The sequence below is a fragment of the Oryctolagus cuniculus genome, chromosome 4 (assembly GCF_964237555.1).
Source record: "Oryctolagus cuniculus chromosome 4, mOryCun1.1, whole genome shotgun sequence".
Classification (NCBI taxonomy): domain Eukaryota; kingdom Metazoa; phylum Chordata; class Mammalia; order Lagomorpha; family Leporidae; genus Oryctolagus; species Oryctolagus cuniculus.
In genome coordinates, this window is record NC_091435.1 from 84,456,337 (window position 1) to 84,478,617 (window position 22,281).

Genomic DNA, 22,281 nt, shown 5'->3' on the forward strand with positions numbered 1-22,281 from the left:
TGAGTCCCAGGCTGGAGTGCCTGGTTTCAGTCCCAGCTCTGCTCCTGGGTCTAGCTTCCTGCTGATGCATACACGGGGAGGCAACAGGTGACAGTTTAAATAATTGAGTCTCTGACACCTGGCTCCCGCCTGGCCCAGCCCTGGCTGTTGTGGGCAGCTGTGGAGACAGCCAGCAAAAGGAAGATCTCTGTCTGTCTGTCCATCTGTCACTCTGCCTTTCGAATAAGTAAGTACGTTTTAGAAAAGGAAATGGCCGGCGCCGCGGCTCACTAGGCTAATCCTCCGCCTAGCGGCGCTGGCACACCAGGTTCTAGTCCCGGTTGGGGTGCCGGATTCTGTCCCGGTTGCCCCTCTTCCAGGCCAGCTCTCTGCTGTGGCCCGGGAGTGCAGTGGAGGATGGGCCAGGTGCTTGGGCCCTGCACCCCATGGGAGACCAGGAAAAGCACCTGGCTCCTGGCTCCTGCCATCGGATCAGCGCGGTGCACCGGCCGCAGCACGCCAGCCACGGCGGCCATTGGAAGGTGAACCAACGGCAAAAGGAAGACCTTTCTCTCTGTTTCTCTCTCACTGTCCACTCTGCCTGTCAAAAATAAATAAATTAATTAATTAATTAATAAAAAAAAAGTTTAAAAAAAAGAAAAGGAAATGCTAAACTTAGGGTTTCAATGAATAAGGTTTGTTCTAGAGTTTCGTTTCGGCCTGGGTTAAGCTTCGCACGCCTTTCCCAGGTCATCAGTGAGAACTGCTTCCAGCCTTGTTTCTGTCTCCCCTCTTCTGATGATTGCAGACAAGGCCAAGAGGAAAGGGAGTCCCACCTAGATTGTTGCTATGTGGTGGAGGTGGGCGTTGCAGCCAGGTGTCTGGGGTCAGCCCCTGCTCTGCTGCTGACTTGCCGTGTGACTTTGGATGCGTTACCTAACCCCTCTGTGCGGCAGTCCCTTCTGCTGTAAACTGAGGCATCGTTTCACGGAGCACGCCTCCGTTAGGGTTGCTGTGAGGAGCTAATGAGCCCATCTGGTACTGGGCCTGGTGCATCCCGTATCTATACAGATGCTCCTCGACCTAGACGTGGTTTCCGCTCCAGAATCCTATCAGAAAATGCGTGCGATATGCCCAGCCGGGAGCACTGCATAGCCCAACCTCGCCTGCCTTCAGTGCGCTCAGAGCACTCACACTAGCCTCCAGCTGGGCAACAGCACCTGGCGGAAAGCCCATTTTATGATGAGGTGTTGGATAGCTCCTGTAATTGGCTGAGGGTCATGCAGAAAGTGGAAAAGAGAACGGGTGCATGGGTATGCATTTGCATCATTGTGAAGTAAAAAAGCTGGAAGTCAAACCATCATTAAATTCAGGACGATGACAATGATGGTGACATTGCAGCGTCCGAGGGGGGAGGAGCAGAGGCCCGGAGCTGGGAGAGCTGGGTTCAGGCGCTCGCCCTGGCCCTGACGCTGGCGTGCTCTGGGGCTCCCCACGCGGTGGTTCCACGGCCCCGGGGGAGAGGGGCCAGGGAGCCCGCACCCGGCTAACCCTGTCTTTTCCTCTGCAGGCACACGTTCTGGCAGTTCCGCCACGAGAACCCCAAGACCAGGGTGGGGGGCCCGCCCCCTGAGGGGCTCCCTGGCTTCAACAGCGGGGTGATGCTGCTGAACCTGGAGGCCATGCGCCAGTCCCCGCTCTATGGCCGCCTGCTGGAGCCTGCACAGGTGCAGCAGCTCACGGACAAGTACCGCTTCCGCGGCCACCTCGGGGACCAGGACTTCTTCACCATGATCGGCATGGAGCACCCCGAGCTCTTCCACGTGCTCCACTGCACCTGGAACCGGCAGCTCTGCACCTGGTGGAGGGACCATGGCTACAGTGACGTCTTCGACGCCTACTTCCGGTGCGAGGGTCATGTCAAGATCTACCATGGGAACTGCAACACCCCCATCCCAGAGGACTAGTCCGTCCTCGCCTGCCGCGTCCCGGGGGCCCCCAGATCCAGGGAGGAGGGGGCACGCCGCGGGCAGACCCCGGGCAGGTCTGAGCGCCTGCGGGGACACTGCGGAGGCGTCTCCCTGGGCAAGGTGCTGCACGCTGCCCACTTGCTGCTCCACATCCTGACGCCACTGAGCCAGGACTGGCCTGGGCGTGGCTGGTGCTTGGGACATCTCCCTCCAAGATGGCCATGGGGACATCTGCCCGTGAGCCAGGAAGCAGGGCTGAAGAGAAGGAAGGAAAATCTGGTTCCCCTTCCCTGCAGCCCCAGGGAATGGAGAGCCTTTTGAGAACCAGCCCCTCTCGGAGCAAAGATAGACGCAGCTTGCATTGACAGGCTCTGGTTTTGCTAAAGGACAAGCAGTACTGTGGCAGCTCCCAGTGAGCTCCAAAGGATTGGACCCGGGTTCTAACAAGCAGCCGAGTCCCAGCCTGCAGACGCCAGGCCTCCACGGTCTCACCTGGAAGGCCGTGTGCTGGGTCCCACGGCACTTGGTGCAGGGTGAAGTTTGCCACCTGCTTGGGGAAGGCTCTCAGGGCCACGTGAGCTAAGTAGGCCCGTTACTGAAGCAGTCACAGCTGCTGTCTTCCAGCTGCATCCCAGAAGCCACTTGGTTATCTCGTGTTCATCCAGGCCAGCTCCAGGCGACCAGACTGTTCGGAACCCAGCCCACCGTCAAGAGCAGAAACTGGCCACCCCTGAGGACGTGCAACGCCGTTGTCCGGGCCAGGGATGCTTCTAAGGAGGACCCCAGTCATCCACAGGGGCAGCCGTGTGGGCTGGGAAGGGGTGTCACTCATAGGCTTGTAAGCATTCCAGTCTCTGGGTTTAAGTAGAAATCTATCTCCCTTGTGACTTTGTCATGGCCCACGCCGGACCTGTACCCTAATAGAAATTAGAGTTCCGTGTCTTTATTGCTTTTTTGATGGGTTCTCCTGTACGTAAGCGGCAAACTTGAACCCCCTGGAGGTCCATTTCGTGTAGCCCAGCTGAGGCCCCTGGGGGACACTGTTGTGGGGTCTTCATCTTAACTGTGTTTCAAGTTCATTTACTTCTTGGCTCTCCACCACGAGGGAGACTAGCTAATAAAGGATCTTTGAGAACCCAGCGATCCGCACCGCTTGTCCTTGGGTCCCTGTTTTCGGCCGCACGCACGTTCTGGATGAGTTGACGGATGTCATTCAGAGCTCCCCTCCCAGCACCCGCGGTTGAGTGCACTGTGCTCACTGCGGTCTCTGAGGACGGGTGTGGGGAGCAATCCGGACTAGACTAAGTTACTCGAATTAAGACTTATTCTGTGCATCTGCTCTCCCACAATGTGGCGTTGGGAGAGAAGTAAACAGCTTCTACACAGCTGCCTCCAGTTCAACTGATAAACTGTAGGACTTGCTCCTGATTGGAGAGCAGCGTACTCGGCGTGTGGGCAGCCGAGTTAGGATTGGCGGAGGAGGACTATAAAGGAGGAGAGAGACGGCATGCACCAGGAACATCTATGGGGAACATCTAAGGGAACCCGTGCAGCCCCCGAGAGAACCGGCCGGCGGTGTGCCGCTCCCCTGCGGAAGTGGGGAATGTGGCCAGGGGGAACTGCCCTTCCACGGAGGTGGAAGGGATAGTAGCCAACCCGGGAAGAACCAGCAGCAAACCCGGGGAGGGCCGAGCAGACAGAAAGAACAGCGCAGGGTCCTGTGTTGCTCCTCCGCGAAGAGGGGGAGCGACAGACGGGAAGAAGGGTGTGCCTGGACAGGTAACAGGGAAGGTAGGACCGGTGCATTATGCGCGTAGCAAAGAGTCCTGTCGGCCCAGGTACTGAAAGGCCCAGGTGCAGCCCCTACCTTCTCACCCTCGGCCCACTTCTGCCTGACCCTCTGCTGGGGTAGAATCCGTCAGCTCTCTTGGTAACTTGATGTCCTTTTTATTGCCAGCAATTAATGACGGCTTGCTGTGTGCCAAGCACTGATAATATCAATATGCTATTGGTAATAGTTGAGAGAAACTCAGGATGATTTCAATTCTCAAATGTGTTGTGAGAAAACAAGAGATGTGGACAGAGAGTCGTACGTCGTGGTGCTTAGCACAGCAGTTTCAGGGAAGACAAGGCTGCAGACAACTTACAGTGTTGACTAGGAAGTGGATAAATAATGTGTGATGCAGCCGTGGACTGGAATACTTTTGAAATGGAAAACCACATTTTTGGAGCAATGTTTCGTGCCCTGGGAGATGCGTGCAGTGTGCTATTAATGGAAGAATGCAAAATATAAGGTTATATCTATGTAGGGTGTGATCCTCACGTTCAAGGTTATATGTATGTGTGTGTGTGTATGTAAACAGACTTGACATACATGTATTATAAAGAGAGCGTGTGTTCTGCTCCATTTCATTACTTTAACTCATAAAAAAGCCATATTTTCAGATACCACATTTAAAAATAACAATTTTCATGGAGAAACACGTGGATTAAAGGTCAGAGAACTTTGGGCCGACTACAACAGAGGTGTTTGCTGCGGCGATTGCGGTCCTGACGGCGTCTGTGCGCCACTGAGTGTTTTTGTTATTCCCAGGAGAAACGGTGACCTGGGTAGTTAACATGGGCGAAAGCCACATCAGACCTTATGTCCTTTCCTCACTCCCCTTTGCACTCACTCGGGAGCTTGTCCTGCCCTGTCCCAGGGCCTTGACCTTGCAACGCCATGGTGAACAGCAGAGTGACACTCGGCAAGAGACCCAGCGAGACTGGGGAGGCGCCGCGGCGCCCCCACGCCTCTCCTGGGGTAGATCCGATGCATCACGCGGTGCTGACTCGTGCTTGGCTCCGCCTGGAAGCGGCGGCACGCAAACCTAACTGATGGCGCTGTGAGCACTCACTGTCAAGCGTAAGCCTGTGCATATATAACCGAAAAGAGGACATTTCTGGGCACCGGATTAAGGTGCTTTTTATATAGTTCTGCATTTTGCACGTGTTGCATAGTGACTATTAACTAATTAAAATACATAATAAATGCCACACGCCTCCCCGGTTACAGAGAAGCATGGTGCCGGCCACTTTACAGCCCGTGGCTGGCCGTGGTCGACAACACGCAATGGACGATATATTCTAGGCCAAGTAGGCTCAGGGTCTCCAACTTCCCCCACAGGTGCCCTAGTTCTGTAAATAAAAGTCATCTAATAACAGCGGCTCCACACCCTGCTTTTATTTCTCAGATAACTGTTGTCTTTTATGGGTACACACAGTCTGCTCCGCAGATGGAAATGGCTCAGAGAGACGCATTCTTGTACGTGTGTCAAAGCACCAACAGCCACATCCCAAGCAGGCCACGAAGACACGCGGGTCGGGCAGGTTCCCAGCCTGCAGCGCCCAGAAGGCGGGCACAGCACCTGCCCTAACAGGCAAACCCTTGCCCGCTTGAACTCAACTCCCCGGCTGATCTCAACCTGGCAGGCCCAGAAGCCGGGCTACTCAATCTGGAGTTGGGCAGGGCAGGCAAGAGTTTCCAAGCCGGCAGGCCTGGCTCTGAATCCGCCATCTGCCCTTGCTTCCTGGGTGACCTTGGACAAGCAAAGTCACCGCTTGCCCCACCTCTAAACACGGATAAAAAGAGCTCCCCCGAGGAGGATTTGTTGGAGGAAGAGAGCTGCATAAGGACCTGGAAGCAGTGGAATCGCACTGGGTGCGAGGGAACGCTGACCATGATGACTGAGAATACCCTGGGATTATTAGAGCTAGGACGCGTGATGACTGAGAATACCCTGGGATTATTAGAGCTAGGACGGGTGATGACTGAGAATACCCTGGGATTATTAGAGCTAGGACGGGCCGGGGGAGGAGACGTGGAGAGGGCGGTTGGGGAACAGGTGCCAAGTAGAGGCCGGCATGGCGGGAAGGGGTAAGTGCTAGGGCTCTACATCGTGGTAGGGGCACTGCTGCATGCGGCAGCCTGGCCATGTTTTATGAAGAACTAGAGGAGAGCAGTTTGCAGGTTCCAACCACAGAGAGATGTTTAAGGAGACGGACGTTCTAATTGCCCTGATTGGATCCTTATACAGTGCATACATGAACTGAATTATCACAGGATACTTCACACAGGTGCCATCATTGTGTGTTGTTACATTTGTCAAAAAAGAAAACAGCCCTCCTGGGCCGCGCAGGTGTCGGTAGAGTCCCCTAGGCTGAGTGGGTGGCCACAGGCGAGTTCGCCGGTTTTCCCAGGCCATAGCAGAGAGCTGGATGAGAAGTGGAGCAGCCGGGTCTCGAACTGGTGCCCATATGGGATGCCTGCGCTTCAGGCCAGGGCATTAACCCTGAAGTTCACGTTCAGTGCCTTCCCCGGGGACTTGCACAAGTTCCCAGCACTTTCTCACGGCCGCGCTGACAGAAGAACCTCCTTCGCCTGTCTGCTCCCGGGCCATAGTCTGGATTCTTCATGTTGGGTGCAGGCTCAACGTGGAAGGCAAGCATTCAGCCCCAGGGACAGCGTCTCCTCCCCTCTGCGTGTCCTGCGTGGGTAGCGCTGGGATTCGTTCCCTGGTTGAAGTGGGTCAGCCAGATCCCGCTAATATAAAGTCACCCCCCCCCCCCGCAGTTGAAAATGACAGCTAATGTGCAGGAGAGGGAGGGGCACAGGGCCGGGGGAGGATGAGTGACAGCTCCTCCTTGGAAAGGGGACCCTGGGCGGGATCCTGGAAAGACCGGTGGTCTTCCTGCCAAAGGGGAGGGTACTCCAGGCGCAGGACAGCGCTGCCACTCTGGGGAAGCTGGTCTTCTAAGGGAGCCCTTGTCACCAGGAGGGGCCGGAAAAGGGGAGGGATGGCCAGGCCCCACCTGCGGGTGGACTCGGGAGCCTGGGCACGCCCCACTCCTTTGTAGCTGGTAGCGCTGGTGTTGCTGCCATCCTGAGTATGTGACCTTGGCAAGGCCCTGCCCTTTTGTGGCCCCTCCTTTCGGGGAGGGGCGTGAACCTGGATTATCCGCGGCGCTGGGTCCCGCGTGGCTGCTCCGCCGGTTGCCGCCCTCCCTCTCTGACGGGGCCTGTTCAGGATACCGCGGCGCGCAGGTCCATCGCCTGCCAGGTCTCTTGAACCAGAGCAGGCGGGCGGAGGGACATCCGGGCTCTACTGTGGCTCTGGCGCCCTTGGGTAAGTGACTTCCTCTCTCTCTGGGTTTCAGGGTCCTCATCTGTGGGCAGGGGCAAGGCCTCCCTTGGTCCTTCAAGACTGGCTGCGGGGCTTGAACCCAGGTCCGTGAAGTGGGGGGTGAGGACTGTTACTCCCCGCTCCGCCCCAGGGTGGAGTCCTCGGGGCTCTTTGTCCCCGCAGGGGTGTGGCCCTGTCTGAGTCTCGGAGTCCCCCCTGTAGCCCTCTCCTGTGCTGCGGGCCAGGTTGGCCACCCCTGCACAGGCCAAGGATGCCCCTGAAAGGGCCGGGCTCTGCTTGTCTCCCTCCTTAGAGACTCAGCGCGGGCGGGCGGCGGCTCAGAGGAATTTGATGCCCCCCAGCGGAGGAGGGCTTGGTGCACTGAGTGCTGATCAGCTCAGCACACATCCACGGAGCACCTGCCGTGGGGCGTCCTCAGCCCTGGAGGGACTCAGGACTGAGGCAGCCCCCGCCGCGCCTGGCGCACAGGAGCTCACGGGGCGGCGGCGGGACGCAGAGGGCCATGATTCAAAGTCAAGCCGGAGACAGTGGGGATCAGGCACCCTCGGAGCCCCACTTCCTCACCTGCAGCTTTGCAACCAACACGTGCGGGGCTCTGCAGGAACCGTGGCGGTGACTAAAGCGATGCATGGGAAGCAGACACGCGTGCCTGCTCCGGGCACGGAGACAGGCGGCTCCGCCTTGCACCGTGGCCGGCATTAGAGTGGCAGGCGAGGAGAGGAGAGGGAGGGGCCGATTCTGAGCAGGAAGCTGTGAGCCTATGTCTTGGAGGAGGTTGATTTGCTCCTTGAAAATGGTATTATTTAATGCCACAGGAAGTCCAGATAACAAATGGCTTGCACAAAACACAAAGCTTTTTTTTCCTTGTAGAAATATCAGATGGGGGCGAGGGAGGGAGTAACAGTAGAGTGGGAAGTATCATTATGCTCTTAAAACTGTGAATATGAAGCGTGAAATTTGTTCTCTTTACAGAAATTTAAAAATTTTTAAAAATATAAGAAATATCAAAGGGAAGCTTCATGGGGTCAAGAACACACCATGGTTTTCTGTCTTATCTCTTTTATAAATATGACTTCATTCCGAAGATTACTTCATGGTCCAAAATGGCTGCTCTAGTTCCAGTCATTGCATCCACATTCAGCCAGGAAAGAAGAAAAGGGAAGGAAAAAGGTTTTGCTAGCCCTTTAAGAAAATGTCCTTGATGTTGCACTAAACTATTGACAGGGCCACATCCACTACAAAAAATGCTGGGGCAGGAAGCCTTTATTCTGAGTGACCACGCATCCTCAGCTGAACAACCTACAGAGGAGAGACCAGGTACTAGGGACCAACCAGCAGCAGCTGCCATGCGGGCGGGCTCCGGCTGCCTGCACACGGCTTGGCCAGCTTCATTTTGTTTTCAGGAGGCCTCTTTTTGCCCCCTCCATCTGGTACCCAAGGGAGCTGGCTCTGACCCCTGACTGCCCCGGGTGGGGGTGGGGGGGCGTGGCTTAGAGCACTGCAGCTACTCCCGAGAGAGTTCTGCCAGGAGCGGAGGCCGCACCGGTGTCCGCGCACCCTCTGCGGGAATCCGTTCACCGAAGACCTGCCCAGCACGGAGGGGTCCCGGGTGTGGAGCGGGGGCCAGCGAGGACGGTCCTGCTCGCGCACCCAGGGCGTCTCCGGAGCTTGCAGTGCCCAGGTTCTGCTTTCCTGACCCAGGTCCTGCCTCCACCGGGTGTGCAGTCGCTGACTGCCTGGGGCGGGGGTCTCGGTTCTTACTGCCCGGGCACCCTGGGCGTTAGACGCTGCTGAGGAGCCCAGGGGGGTCTCCCGGGCCACAGCAGCCTGGACTCCCCTCCTCGGCAGGCCCTCCATCCCGTCTCCCTCTGCCTCCCTGCGCCCCTCCCCCGAATGTCTGGGCCTCATGCACTGTGGTGGCGTGGAGCACCCTGGAAGGGACCTCCCCCACCCCACCACCTGCATGCCCCACCGGGCCCACCTGACCCCCCCCCAAAACACACAGACATTGGCTTCGGTTTTCCTGCTTCCTTAAAACAGGGTGGATAACTCCACGGTGCAGCCCTGCGTCCTTCGGGCAGGGCAGCGCTCTGTGCGTGGCTGAGGCTGTGGCCTCGCTCCGCCTCCTCCTCCAGGCTGGCCCTGACCACTGTCCAGGGTGCCCCTCTCCCCGGTGGTGTCAGCGCACAGGACGGCACCAGCAGCTCCCTGTTCTTGGGTGCAGGGGTGCTCCTGGAAGGCGAGGTCTGGGCCGGGACCCCCGCGAAGGGGCAGAGCCAGACGTGGAGTCAGCGGCCTCGTCTGCCTTCCGCTCGGCTCCCGGAGCCCCGTTCCTTTGGGGTGTCTGGGAAGCAGCAGCACCTCTGCCTCCCGGGGCCGTTCTGCCTCTGCGGGGATCTGTTGGTGCTTTCCCGCTCCCAACGACGTGCAAAAGCAGGGCCCAGCCTCACCCCTGCATGGCCGGGGACCCTGGTGCCGGAAGTCCATTTGGCCAAGGGCAGCCCTGGGCAGGCCCCTCCCTCTGCAAGGCCTCCGTGTCCTGAGTGCCAAGGACAGGCGGGGCCTGGGCACCCCTGGGCCCTGCATCCCCTCATCTGAGAGCTTCTGACCCGGTGGGGTCCGGGAGGAGCTGACGGCCATGCCCTCCGCCCTGCGCCAGCCATGGGGGCGGACACCTTCGCTTCTCCCCCCTGGGTCCCTCCACCTCGGGAGGGGGGCGGTCAGTTCCCCCTGCTGCCTTCCTTGGGGTGTCAGGGGTCAGGGACAGGAGTATCTCCCTCGGCCCACGCCTGCCTGGCTTTCCGCAAAGGCCCCCTGGCCTGGCTCAGGGCCTTGCCCTGCCCTGCCTGCCCATGGCCCATCTCCCCACAGCCGCAGGTATAAAGGCCACTCCCACCGGTGCTCACACCCCTCCTCCACTTGGGTGCCCGCCCCCATCCTTGGCCGTCGGACTCCCTCCCTCTGCCCTCTCTCCCTCTCGTTCCCTGCCTCCACCCCTCTTGTGCGTGGTCTGCCCCACCTGGGAATCAATCCCCTTTGCACCTGACACACAGCCCTCCGCGCAGGTGCGGCCAGCACAGACCTCCCCCGACAGGCCCACGCTTAGTCTCGGGTGCAGGTGTCCCGAGCTCTGCAGTGGACCCACCTCTGGGCTCTCAGTGAGGACTCGCAGAGGGAGCAGTGGTGGACAGAGCTCACCTCGCCTCCCCGCTGGAGGGGTAGAGCGACTGGGACTTCCAGGGGACGTGGATGGACGTGATGGATGGACCGCGGGTCGGCTGGCACTCAGGACCCTTTAGGCCTTTGCTGCCTGGAGCGTGCGTGCTGAGTTCCCCACGGCCTGGCGTTCAGGTCACGCGCAGAAGCTGTGTCTGGTGGGCGCAGGGACTGGCTGCACCTCCAGTCTGTGTGGAGAGCGGCGGTACAGAGAGAGCGCAAACACTTCTGCAGCGGGGGGAGACCTGGAGGGGACACAGGGCAGCTGGGCCTTTGTCCTTGTCCTTCTAAACCACAGGAGCCCGAAACCGTGGCCCACGCCACCCCCAGTGGGACAGAGAACATCAGAAATCCTGCTGGGGCTGGCTTGCAGCTGTTTCCCAGGGGGCCCCTCTCCGGGCCCTGGAGGTCAGCACACAGCACTTCCTGAGGCGGACGTCAGGCGCTCCGTCCATCGTGAGGTTCCGTTAGCCAAGGGCCGCCTCTCCCTTCCCTGCAAAGCCTGCTCTGCCTGCACGGTTCCCCCGGGCTGGCTCAGAGCGCGTCTGCCACGTGCCTCCCCAGGCCGGCAGACCCGCGTCCTGGCCAGCCTGGCCGCCGTCCCTCAGCTCAGCCTCCCCAGACCTCTCTGTCCGGCTCCGCTGAACTGAGACGCGTGCCACACACTCGGCCTCGGGTAAGGTGCACGGAGGACTTTGACAGCCTCCCCTCCCTGCTGTGGAAAATTCAGGCTTCAAAGGGACCCGCGTGAGGGCCGTCCCCTGGGACTGGAATCCCAGCGTGTGCTCAGCCATTTCTGCGAGCACGCTGGCCGGGTATGGGTCCCTTTGATGCTGAGGAATGTGTTTGATGTCTCTGCTGTGTGCCCGCATCCACTGCCCACACAGAACCGGACATGGCAGCGTGTGGCTCGTGGCGGCACAAACCGCACACACCTGTGTAAGCACCCGGCTGTTTTCAAAGTCCGGGTGTAGGAAAGTAACATTCCATTGCAGCTGTAGGTAACGGACCCGAGCTGGGCTCCACCCACCAGTCTGCCCACAAGCTGGCCGGGAGCTTTAGCCATCTAATGGGGGTGGGGGTGGGGGTAGCCCCCGCTAATGAGACAAAGGGGCGGGGATCAGATGCAGCCCGCCTGGCACCCACGTGTTCCCTCCTCCTCTTTCCCTACCTGTCCTCCAGCGCAGCCCTGCAGAACCTTCTCTCCAGCCTCCCTGACAAGCCCAGAGGGTGGGCCCTGTTTGGACAGCAGATGGATGACAGAGGGACAGATGGATGGATGGATGGATGGATGGACGGACGGACGGACTTGAGGGCAGCAGGTCTGTAGTTTCCTGCACGTGCAGGTGTCCCCAGAGGGCCTCGTGCTGGCCACCCGGGCCCCTCCGTGTGTCGTCCTGGGGTCAGGCAGCAGGCGTGGCCACCTCCTGCTTGCTGGGAATGTCCTCAGCCCCCGGCAGACCAGGGCCCCAGGCGTCTGCTCCCCACCCCCACCCCCTGCATCCCTGGGGCATTTCACAGTGCGAAAGCAAGGACGCTGGTGCAGGGGAGTGGCACCAGCCCGTGAGAGGGGCGGAGTCCTGGCATCACGGTCAGTGGCCCTGGAGGAGACGCTGGGTCTCAGGTGGCAACTTCACGGCCGCACTGGGGAGTTTCACTATCGGCGGGGCGCGCAGGTGCCTCCCGAGCACAGATCCTGCACAGAGATGTACACCTTGCTCACAGGGTGCGTGCAGCCTTGCCGCGGAGACTCGGCCATCCGGCCTCAACTGAGCGGCCAGGCACTGCAGGCCCTGGTAGACGGGGCCAGACGGCCCCTGCCCTCCGGAGCGCACGCTTCGCCAGGAGCGCCATCTGCGCGCGCAGCCGCAGCGCCGTCCCTGGTTGGGGCTGACGCCAGGTTTGTGAGCTCTGGAGACTTGTCGGGGTTACAGCGCTTGCCGATTCCCGGTGTTTCAGGCAAGGACACCCGAGTCCACGAAGTCTAGGCTGGGGGTCGAGGCCAGGCCCAGTCCTCCTTGCCCTTCCCTGCCCCTCCCCCACGCACCATGTCCCTGCTCCTGTCCTGAAAACTGCAGCTCCAAGGGGCTGGAGAAAGCGCCAGGGATGACGCGCTGGCCCGGTCCCAAAGGGCAGGTTGCCGCGCTGTGGACAGCTGATGGCTGCAAGGACTCAAGAGAGCGGGGCCCAGGCCCTGCCCCACCCTTCCAGCGAGCCCCGTTCTGGGGCCCCCCAGAGGTCAAGTCCTGCTGCATGTGTCGGTGTGAGGACACGAAGCTGGGGACTGGGTTTCAGGTTTACCTGGAAACCAGGCAGCGTGGGGAAGTGAGTGGCTACGCCCAGGCTTTGCCAGGCCTCCGGTTGCCCGGCACACTCACGTCTGGACGTGCCGTGCTTGCTGACGCTGGCTGGCCGGGGATGCTCCAGGCTTGGTAGCGCTGTCTGGGAGCCACACAAGAAACCTCCGGGTGGGCTCTGCAGGCCCAGCTACACCGAGGCGAATCGGCCTGAATGAGGCACACGGGGCTCCCTTCCCCACCCCCACCGGACACTGCTGGAGGGGAAACCACTTTGGATGTAAGCGTCTGAGCTTGCTCTGCGCTCCTTGATACCGAAGACCCCCTCGGCTGCTTGGGAGCAGAGGCCACGTTCCCCACACCCTGAGGTGCCCCACCGGCCCGGGGGCCTGGGGTGCTGGCACAGGCCCTGCCCGGCAGCCTGGCTCCGTGCCACTCGTGCAGGCAGAGAAATTCCAGGCTTGCCCCCAGCCCCGCTGAGCTGCTTGGAACTCCGTTCTTTGACCTGCCCGGGCGGCTCAGTGCCGGGAGGAAAGGAGATAGATCAGTATCCGTCCCCGTGATCTCAGGCAGGGCTTTGACCTCTGGGCAGGAAGCTTCCTGGGGAAGAGCAGTGGAGGGGGATGGCATGAGAGCGGGCAGTGCCGGCCTCGGCCTGTGTAACCGCACTGTGGGTGGCGGCGTGGGCGCACCAGCCGGGCCCCTGCTGAGCCCCGGCGCACACGGGTGTCCCAGGTGCTCCTGCAGCACCAGAATCCCATATCACAGTGCAGGTTCGAGTCCCGGCTGCTCCGCTGCTGATCCAGCTCGCTGTTAAAGGCGCCTGGGAAAGCAGTAGGAAGATGGTTCAAGTACCTAGGCCCAAACCACTCATGTCAGAGACCTGGCTGGAGCTCCAGGCTCCTGGCTTTGGCCTGGCCTAACCCTAGCCATTATAGCCATTAGGGGAGTGAACCAGAGAATGGATGATTCTGTCACTCTCTCGCTCTCCCTCTCTCCTACTCTGCCTTTCAGATAAATAAGAAATCTTTAAAAAGGAAATGGAAACCACTTCCCAGCTCTGCCCTCTTCCTCCTCCCTTGCTACTGGGCTCCACCCTCCCCCTGCCAATGTGTGAGAACTCCATCATCCACACCGTCTCCGTCTTAGTCCTTCCAGGCAGCTGTAACACAATACCGTGCACCAGGCAATTTATAAACAGCAGGAATTTATTTATTTATTTATTGTCGGGGACCATGCAGCATGTGGCCTCTTAGTGGAAAACTAGTGAGGCAGGACTAGATAGCCCAGGCCGGATAGTACTGATAACGCAACCTTGTGTGACCTTGTGCCTTAAGACCTTGTAACCTTTCCCCTACTTGCACAAGCATTGCAGCTACAAGATAAGCTCCCCTCCTTCCCCCCCACCCACGTCCTGCCCTCCTAAACACCCCTCCTTCCCCCGCCCGACACCCTGCCTTTATGATATATGAGTGTGGTTGAAAAATAAAAATCGCAGCTTGATCAGGACTTGTCTTGCTGCCATCTTTGTGTCTCCTGTCCCTTTCATTTCTCCTTCTAGGTGCTTGGCCCCAGTTGCTGTCCCGTGGGACGGGACAATTTATTTGACAGATAGAGTTAGACAGTGAGAGAGAGAGACAGAGAGAAAGGTCTTCCTTCCGTTGGTTCACCCCCTAAATGGCCGCTACGGCCGGAGCTACGCCGATCCGAAGCCAGGAGCCAGGTGCTTCCTCCTGGTCTCCCATGCAGGTGCTGAGGCCCAAGTACTTGGGCCATCCTCCACTGCACTCCCGGGCCACAGCAGAGAGCTGGACTGGAAGAGGAGCAACCGGGACAGAATCTGATGCCGCAACTGGGACTAGAACCCCGGGGTGGAGGCACCGCAGGTGGAGGATTAGCCAAGTGAGCCGCAGCGCCGGCCTGAGCATCATACATTTTCAAAAACTGCAGCTCATTCATTCAGGAAGCTTGAAGGAGACCTGCAGTGGGGTCAGCTAAGAATTCCAGTGGCAGCAGCCCCTAGAGAGGCGGGGCAGAGCGTGGCAGACCCCGTGCTGAGTGCATTGTGACGTGACCTCCGTCACATGACCTCCTCGGACCACACCATGATGCATGGACTCCGACTGCTCCCACTCTACAGGTGAAGCGACTGTGTCGTAGGAGACATGTAGTTTGCCCGCAGTCCAGAAGTAGAGGCAGGACTCAGTCCCAGGTCCACTAACTGGACACAGACAGGATGCTGCCGGCTGCTGGTCCATCAGTGCACACGCACGGGGCATCCAGCCTGTGTGTGCAGGGGTGTTTATTTAGCACCTACAAAGCAGGACAAGCCAGTCCATTTTTTGCTGGTGGTCTGGGAACCGGCCGGTGACGATTCCCAGTCTGGCTTGGTGAAATCTCAGCCATGTTTGCCTTGCCCATAGAGTGGAGTGGGCTGGACATCAGGTGCGTGGCCTTGTCATCCTGGTCTTGCAGGTGATTAGCAGCGCGACCTTGGAGAAGTCACCTTTCTCCAGTTGCAGTTGCCCCTTTGGAAAACGAAGGGACTGCAGCAGCGAGGTCCGTGGTGTGGAAGTTGCCCCAGGGCGCCCCTGGCAGCGCCCACGTGAACCTGAGACTCTGAAGCCCATGCACGAGAATGGTAAGTGCATTCTGTGTGATAGGCAGCTGCCAAGCTGGCCGGAGAGCCCCGCCCACCTCTGGGTACCGTCCTTCGTGCCGTTCCCTGCCACGCAGAACCAGATCTGATCCGTGGGGTCAATGGCACGTGCGGCAGTCCTGGCTCACACGCCTGAGCCTGCATCTTGTGTTCCCTCTCTCTCTGTCTCTGATCTCTTGCCTGGAGAAGCTGCCTTGTGGTGAGCAGCCCCACGGAGAGGCCGACGTGGCCAGGAACTGAATCCACTTGCCAGGAGCCACGTGGGGCAGCCACGGGGGCTGCCGACCTCTTAACCCCCTGGTTCACCTGCAACCTCATGAGAGACCCTGCTGCAGAAGGACCGGGATGAGCTCTCCCAGGATTCTTGATCTCAGAACTGTGTAAGACAGAACCTTTGTGTGATTGAAGTTGATAGATTGTGGAGGACAATATGCTACACAGCCATAGATCATGAATACGCCCCCTGTATGCAGCAGCCACAAAAAATGGAGGAGGGCTGCATGTACTGGCCATGGCTGGGTGGACCTTGCTTCTCTCATACCCTGCTGCTGGGAGAGTACCTTGAGATTGAACTGAAAACCTGGCTCGGATGAGATCAAGGCGATGTCAACTACCACTCAAAATGCAAGCTCCCCAGGCTTGAGGCTTAGTATACACACTCATACGTGCTCCTTCTCTTTGAGAGAAACGTGCTGGAAGCAGGATGGTGCTGTGTAAGCTCCTTATTGCAAGTGTTGTCTGTAAGTAAATAGGATGGTGTGTTTTCCTTTTTTTAGATTTATTTATTTATTTGAAAGGCAGAGTTACAGAGAGGCACAGAGAGAAAGAGAGAGGTAGAGACAGAGAGAGAGAGATCTTCCATCCGCTGGTTCACTCCCCAAATGGCCACTACAGCTGGAGCTGAGCCAATCCGAAGCCAGGAGCCAATCCTAGCCTCCCACATGGATGCAGGGGCCCAAGAACTAGGGCCATCTTCTACTGCTTTCCCAGGCCATAACAGAGAGCTTGGTGGGAAGAGGAGAAGCCAGGTTTTGAACCATTGTGTGGGGAGCAACTGGGAGCAACTCGGACTAGACTAAGTTACTGGAATTAAGACTTATTCTATGCATCTGCTCTCCCACAATATGGCGCTGGGAGAGGAGGAAACAGCTTCTACACAGCTGCCTCCAGTTCAACCAATAAACAGCAGGACCTGCTCCTGATTGGAGGAGAGCAGCGTACTCGGCGTGTGGGTAGCAGAGTTGGGATTGGTGGAAGAGGACTATAAAGGAGGAGAGAGACAACATGCACCAGGAACATCTATCTGAAGGAACACCTGTGCAGCCCCCGAGAGAGCCGGCCAGCGGTATGCTGCTCCCCCGCGGAAGTGGGGAAAGTGGCTAGGGGGAACTGCCCTTCCACGGAGGTGGAAGGGTCGGTAGCCAACCCGGGAAGAACCAGCAGCAAATCCGGGGAGGGCCGAGCAGACAAAAGAACAGCGCAGGGTCCTGTGTCGTTCCTCCGCGAAGAGGGGGAGCGACACATTGTCCATACGGGATGCCGGCACTGCAGGCACTGGCTTTATCTGCTATACCACGGAGCCGGTATATTTTCATTCCATGAAATACCATGAAACTATCCAAATGAATGAGCCAGACTTGCCTTAGATTTTAAGGGGAAAAAATACAAATGCAGAATGGGCAGAGGATATGGCACCACCGATAGACACCTTCTTCTTTCTTGATGTTTCTATAAAAAATGATAGGAAATGATCGAAGAGTCTGATGACATAAGCCAAAGACACAAGGATGGGTCCCTAGAGGATGGGAAGAGATTATAATCGAGGCGTTCATTAGAAAGGACTTAACTGTTAACTATAATGTTCTAATTTGGTTAAATAGTGAGATCGTACCAGTGATCACTATGTAAGAAATGCATTTAAATATTCATGTGCTATTAAACATTAATTCAGAAGTAGCCGCTTGCCCCTACCTAGAACTCTGGCTGGCTGCATGGCGGCGTTAGGAACACACAGCACTCGTCCCACCCCCACGGGGGGTCTCTGATATAATTGGTGCTTGGGTTCTCGCCCTGGTGCCTTTCACTAAGATCTGGGTGAGCCTAGTGGAGAGTGGAGGCTGAGGCGCCGTGTGTGAGAGCAGCAGGGACAGAGGGCAGGACCCCGGGGAGACACGGCCACGTGGCGTCCTGGCCTGGCTGTCGGAGCACAGGAGGACGTCGGGACATGGCCGGTTCAGCGCCCAGCGGGCGGCAGTGCAGGCCCCGCGGTCTGAGGACCGGGCCCTGGTCCCGACGGGCACCCCTGGGGCACTGGGTCGCTGCAAGCCCACAACTGTTTCCAGACGTACCCTTGAAAGGCTCCGCACATCTTGGATCATTTCCCAGGTTATATTTTAATCACTGCTCAGTATAAAAAATACTTTGAAGTCATTTTGTGGTTTTGAGCTTTGTATTTTTACAGCTTTGCGGGTGGAGGTTGGCCTGCTCTGGTGCGACCGAGGCTTCTGGGCAAGGACAGAGGTCAAGCTGCAGCCTCCGGAGCTTCCCCAGCGGCCAGAGCCTGAGCCCCGGGGTTGGTTCGGGGTGGGGGTGGGGTGGGGGTGGGGGTGTGGCTTCCTGTGGGGCTGGAGGTCTCCGGCACTGAGGATGCCTTCTCAGAGTAAGCCAGGCCCTCGAAGCTCGCTGGGACTTCCGGAAGGAGAGGGTAGGAGAGAACAGGCCCTCCCGTGGGAAGGGAGGAGCCTTGGAGCATTGCGGGGAGGTGGGGGAAAATCCCCCCGCCCGGGGCTCTGATGTCTCAGGGCACAGGTCCGACAGCATGGGCAGCCCTGGAGTCCAGTCCCCTTGATTCCGCAATCCAGGACCTTGCGGTGAGTTCCACAGGGTCCTGCCATCGACGCGTGTGTGAGTTTGTGTCCTGGCTGCAGAAAGCCCGGGAGTGAGATGCTGGCTCCTTGGGTCTCCCAGCTTTGTTCTGGGATGGGATGGGATGGGATGGGATGCACTTCCACACTTGTGGGAGACAGGCCTTGCGAGGTGGCTGGCTGGCCACCAGCACGTCACAGGACACCGTCATCCTGTCTGTCCCACGTGTGCTCTCCGGAGCTGCCTCTGCCGGAGCACTGGGCTGTCCTGGCTGCCTCACAGATGGATGGCGCCTTTGCTGAGATGGATGGGACGTGTTCCCCAGGGAATTGCCCCCAGCCCGCCAGGCCATTCAGGGCCCTCCTGGCTGCCCCTGCTGGCCTGGGGGATGCACTCTGTGAGCTGGCCCAGAGGAAGGGTGCTGCAGACAGCTCCCTCCCCATGCTGGTTCTGTGCCTTGAGGGCCCAGGCCCAGGTGCTTCTGAAACTACCCCTGTGCCTTTGGTCACCAGCCAGGGTCAAGGACCCCCGGACGGACGGGACAGGACTAGCGAGAGCACTGGGGGATTCGTTCAGTCCCCCAAGTCAGCAACCTCCCCAGGAGGCAATGACTGCTTGCTCCTGTGTGCAGACTGTGGGCAAATTAAACGCAGGCTCAACAAAGCCTGGTGGTCAGCCCCTCCGTGCTGGGCATTGGGGGAGACTGGGCTGCACGGCACAGCCTCTCCCCAGCCCTCAGCTGCCCGGCTGTCTGAGGAAGCAGAGGAGGAACATGGCCCATGTCCTCCCTGGCAGCCCCTCCTCCCCCAGCCCCTGTGCGCAGCGGCAGCCCAAGCGGCATGGCACAGCCTCCGCTCTGATGTGCAAGGCCGCGTGGGAGTGGATGGCACAGGCTCCGGAAGGAATCGGCTGGGTTTCCCTGCAGCTCCGTCGCTTTTTGGCTGTGTGATGCCAGGCAGGTCACATAACTGCGCTGTTTCAGGCCCCTCTGTAGAATGTGGATGTGGAAGGCTAAATGAGCTACTGTGTGCACGTGGAGTGTTTCATGCTTTACCTGGCACAAAATATGCACTCATTGTCACCATTGCCACCGAATTGCAGGGCCCACATCCCCGACTCCGAGTTGGAAGGGAGATCTCTCTGCAAACCACCTCAGTCCTCCTGGTGCTTAAATGCCCAGGGCACGCCTGCTAGCTTAGCTGCCTGTGCCGGGCACCTCGTACCACCTGCTCACACACACACGTGGGCCTGTCTCCATCTGCCCCCCATACCTGCTGCCTGTCCCAGCTCTCACTGGTACCCAGATGCCCTCTGTGCCAGGCCCTGCTGTGCCCACAGGCTCTCCGGCCACCCCCTTGAGTTTGTATTCTGGGAGCGTCTTCACAACCCAGGGTAGGTGTGTATGGAGTGGCCCGGCTTACGTGGGAAGGAGCTGGTGGTGTCAAGATGCCTGGTGGCTGAGGAGGGCGGGCGTTGGTGAGCTGGGGTGGTGGTGCCTTCTGCCAGGAAGTGCCGGGGCCATTCACACGGTTGGGCAGGGGCAGATGGGAAAGTTCCCCCGCCCTGCCCCCTCCCCTCCCACAAGACCCCTGGGAGGGCGGAAAGGGGGAGGAGAGGGAGGAGCAGTGGAGTGGGGACATGGAGATGCCTGCCCTTCCTGCCGTGGCTGACGCACGTCCCCACGGTTCCCACGCACAAGCCCGCAGATTGGGACTGCTTTGGGGGTGATGAGGCTAACGTGGGGCCCCAGCATGGCCCCTGCTCCTGGAGGGCAGCTGTCCTTCTAAGGAGGGGAGACTCAGACGCACACAGACAGACCCAGAGTGGGAGGACGCGCTGCCTGGGAGCTGAGGAGAATGAGACCCTGAGAAACCAAACCTGCTGGCCCCTTGATCCCAGACTTCCAGCCTCCAGGCCTGGGAGGAAATAATTCCTGGGATTTATCAAACTTCCCTTATTAACAGCCCCTCTCCATGGTGTTCTGTGATGGCAACAGGAGCCCAGGGACCTCCCCGGATAGATGCTGGCCAAGGGCTGTGGCACTTAAGTCCTGTTGTTCGTTTTGTGTCCACACCAGGATCTGTGTAAAAATCACCCTGGCCCTTGCAGAGGCCCTGCCTGGAGGAGCTGGAGCTGGGGTTGGGGTCCTAGTCTCTAGGGCATGTCTGCAGCCTGTCCCCCCAACAGGCTGGGTGGAACCCTAGGAGCGGGGAGAGGCAGCTGCGTCCCTGGGTGGTGTCCAGCTTGGGTCTTGTGTCTGCTCTGTGGGGCTGGGATCCCCCCGTGGAGTGGCAGCATATTTCACAGCCTACAGCTGGGCAGAGGGGGGCTTGGCCAGGTGCCCTGGGCCAGGCCTGTTGACAAGGGGTCCAGCCTGCATCTAGACAGGGTGTCAGGGTGTTTTTTTTTTTTTTTTTTTTTTTTTACCATTTGCATGGTTCTTCAGATCAACTCAGCTGTCCTCTTTACTGAGGTTATCCACAGAGGTACTCTGGCTACATCATGGCAAGGGAGTTACCAGCAGCTCTGGAAACCAAGCGAACCCAGCGGGAAGACGTGGCAAAGACTCAGGCTTGCCTGGACCATGTTCCCATCTCCGGGCTGATTTCCAGACGGTTGCCCTGCGGAGTCTCTGGGATCTGCAGGCGACCTTGCCTGGGTGAAGAAAAGTAAAGCAAGCCTTCGTCGTGTTACACCTGGGGCCGCTCGCTAATGGCCGGTCCTGACTGGCAGCGGGGGTGTGCTAAGACAGAGCCTGTGGGGCAGCAGGAGAATGAGGCTCCTCTCTAGTGCGGGAAGGGCCGAGCACGTTCACAGTGTGTGCAGAACGGCCCAGAGAGGCGAGGAGGGGACCGGTGATGGTGGTGATAGATGACAGCTAGCTGCCTAGATGCCAGACAGAGATGGTAGATCAGTAGATGTAGATGATGTAGAGATAATAGATTAGATTGACAGCTGACAGAGTAGCTAGCTAGATGACAGCTATAGATATAGATGTAGGCAGAGACAGGAAGGTAGTTAAACTCACCCTTTCGCCAGGAGCCCGCTCCCACAATGACAGCGCCAATGCATTCCTACTAGAGCAGTCCCTCACAACCTAATCAGCTCTTAAAGGACCCACCGCTCAGTGCCATTGCACTGGGGTTGAGTGTCCAACACATGCACTCTGGACTGTGGCTCAGTGGGTTAAGCGGCTGCACGGCACCTACATCTCTATCCCAGTGCCAGTTTGCATCTGGCTGCTCCACTTCTGATCCAGCTCCTGAGGGTGCACCCGGGAGGGCAGCAGATGACGGCTGAAGCACCTGGGTTCCGGACGCCCACACAGGAGAACTGGATGGAGCTCCTGGCTCCCGACTTGGGCCTGGTCCAACCCCAGCTGTCATGGCCATTTGGGGAGTGAACCAGCAGATGGAAGATCTTGCTCTCTCTCTCTCTCTCTCTCCCCCCCTTCCTCTCTCTCTGCTTTTTAAATAAATGAATGTTTAAACAAGAAAAGAATCCAGATGTTCCATTAATTGATAAATAGATAAATAAAATGTACTATATCCATACAATGAAATATTATCTATAAAAGGAAGAAAGAAATGAAGTACTGATACATGGTACACTGTGGATGAACCTCAAAATCATTACCTCAGTGAAAGAATCCAGTTACAGAAGACCGCATGTTGCACAGTTCCACTCGAGTAAACTGCCTGGAACAGGGGAATTCACGGTGACTGAAAGCAGATTGGCTGTTGCCTAGACTGGGTGGGGATTGAGGATTGCAGAGAAATGAGGAGGGGCTGCCGAGTGGTATGAAGCAGGTTTGGGGGGGGGGTGATGAAAATTTTTTTTTTTTTTTTTTTTTGACAGGCAGAGTGGATAGTGAGAGAGAGAGAGAGACAGAGAGAAAGGTCTTCCTTTTGCCGTTGGTTCACCCTCCAATGGCCGCCGCGGCTGGCGCGCTGCGGCCGGCGCACCGCGCTGATCCGATGGCAGGAGCCAGGAGCCAGGTGCTTTTCCTGGTCTCCCCATGGGGTGCAGGGCCCAAGCACCTGGGCCATCCTCCACTGCACTCCCTGGCCACAGCAGAGGGCTGGCCTGGAAGAGGGGCAACCGGGACAGAA

The 22,281-nt window shown here is 58.5% G+C and overlaps 1 protein-coding gene across 1 annotated transcript in view; it reads left to right on the forward strand.

Moving 5' to 3' along the window:
* Positions 1-3,088, forward strand: part of XXYLT1 (xyloside xylosyltransferase 1) — a 143,563-nt gene extending 140,475 nt beyond the window's left edge. Inside the window, exon 4 of the mRNA XM_008266698.4 lies at positions 1,550-3,088. Coding sequence (XP_008264920.2) covers positions 1,550-1,946 — 397 coding nt within the window. The 3' untranslated portion in view covers positions 1,947-3,088. The remainder of the gene's footprint in view (positions 1-1,549) is intronic.
* Positions 3,089-22,281: the final 19,193 nt, after the last annotated feature.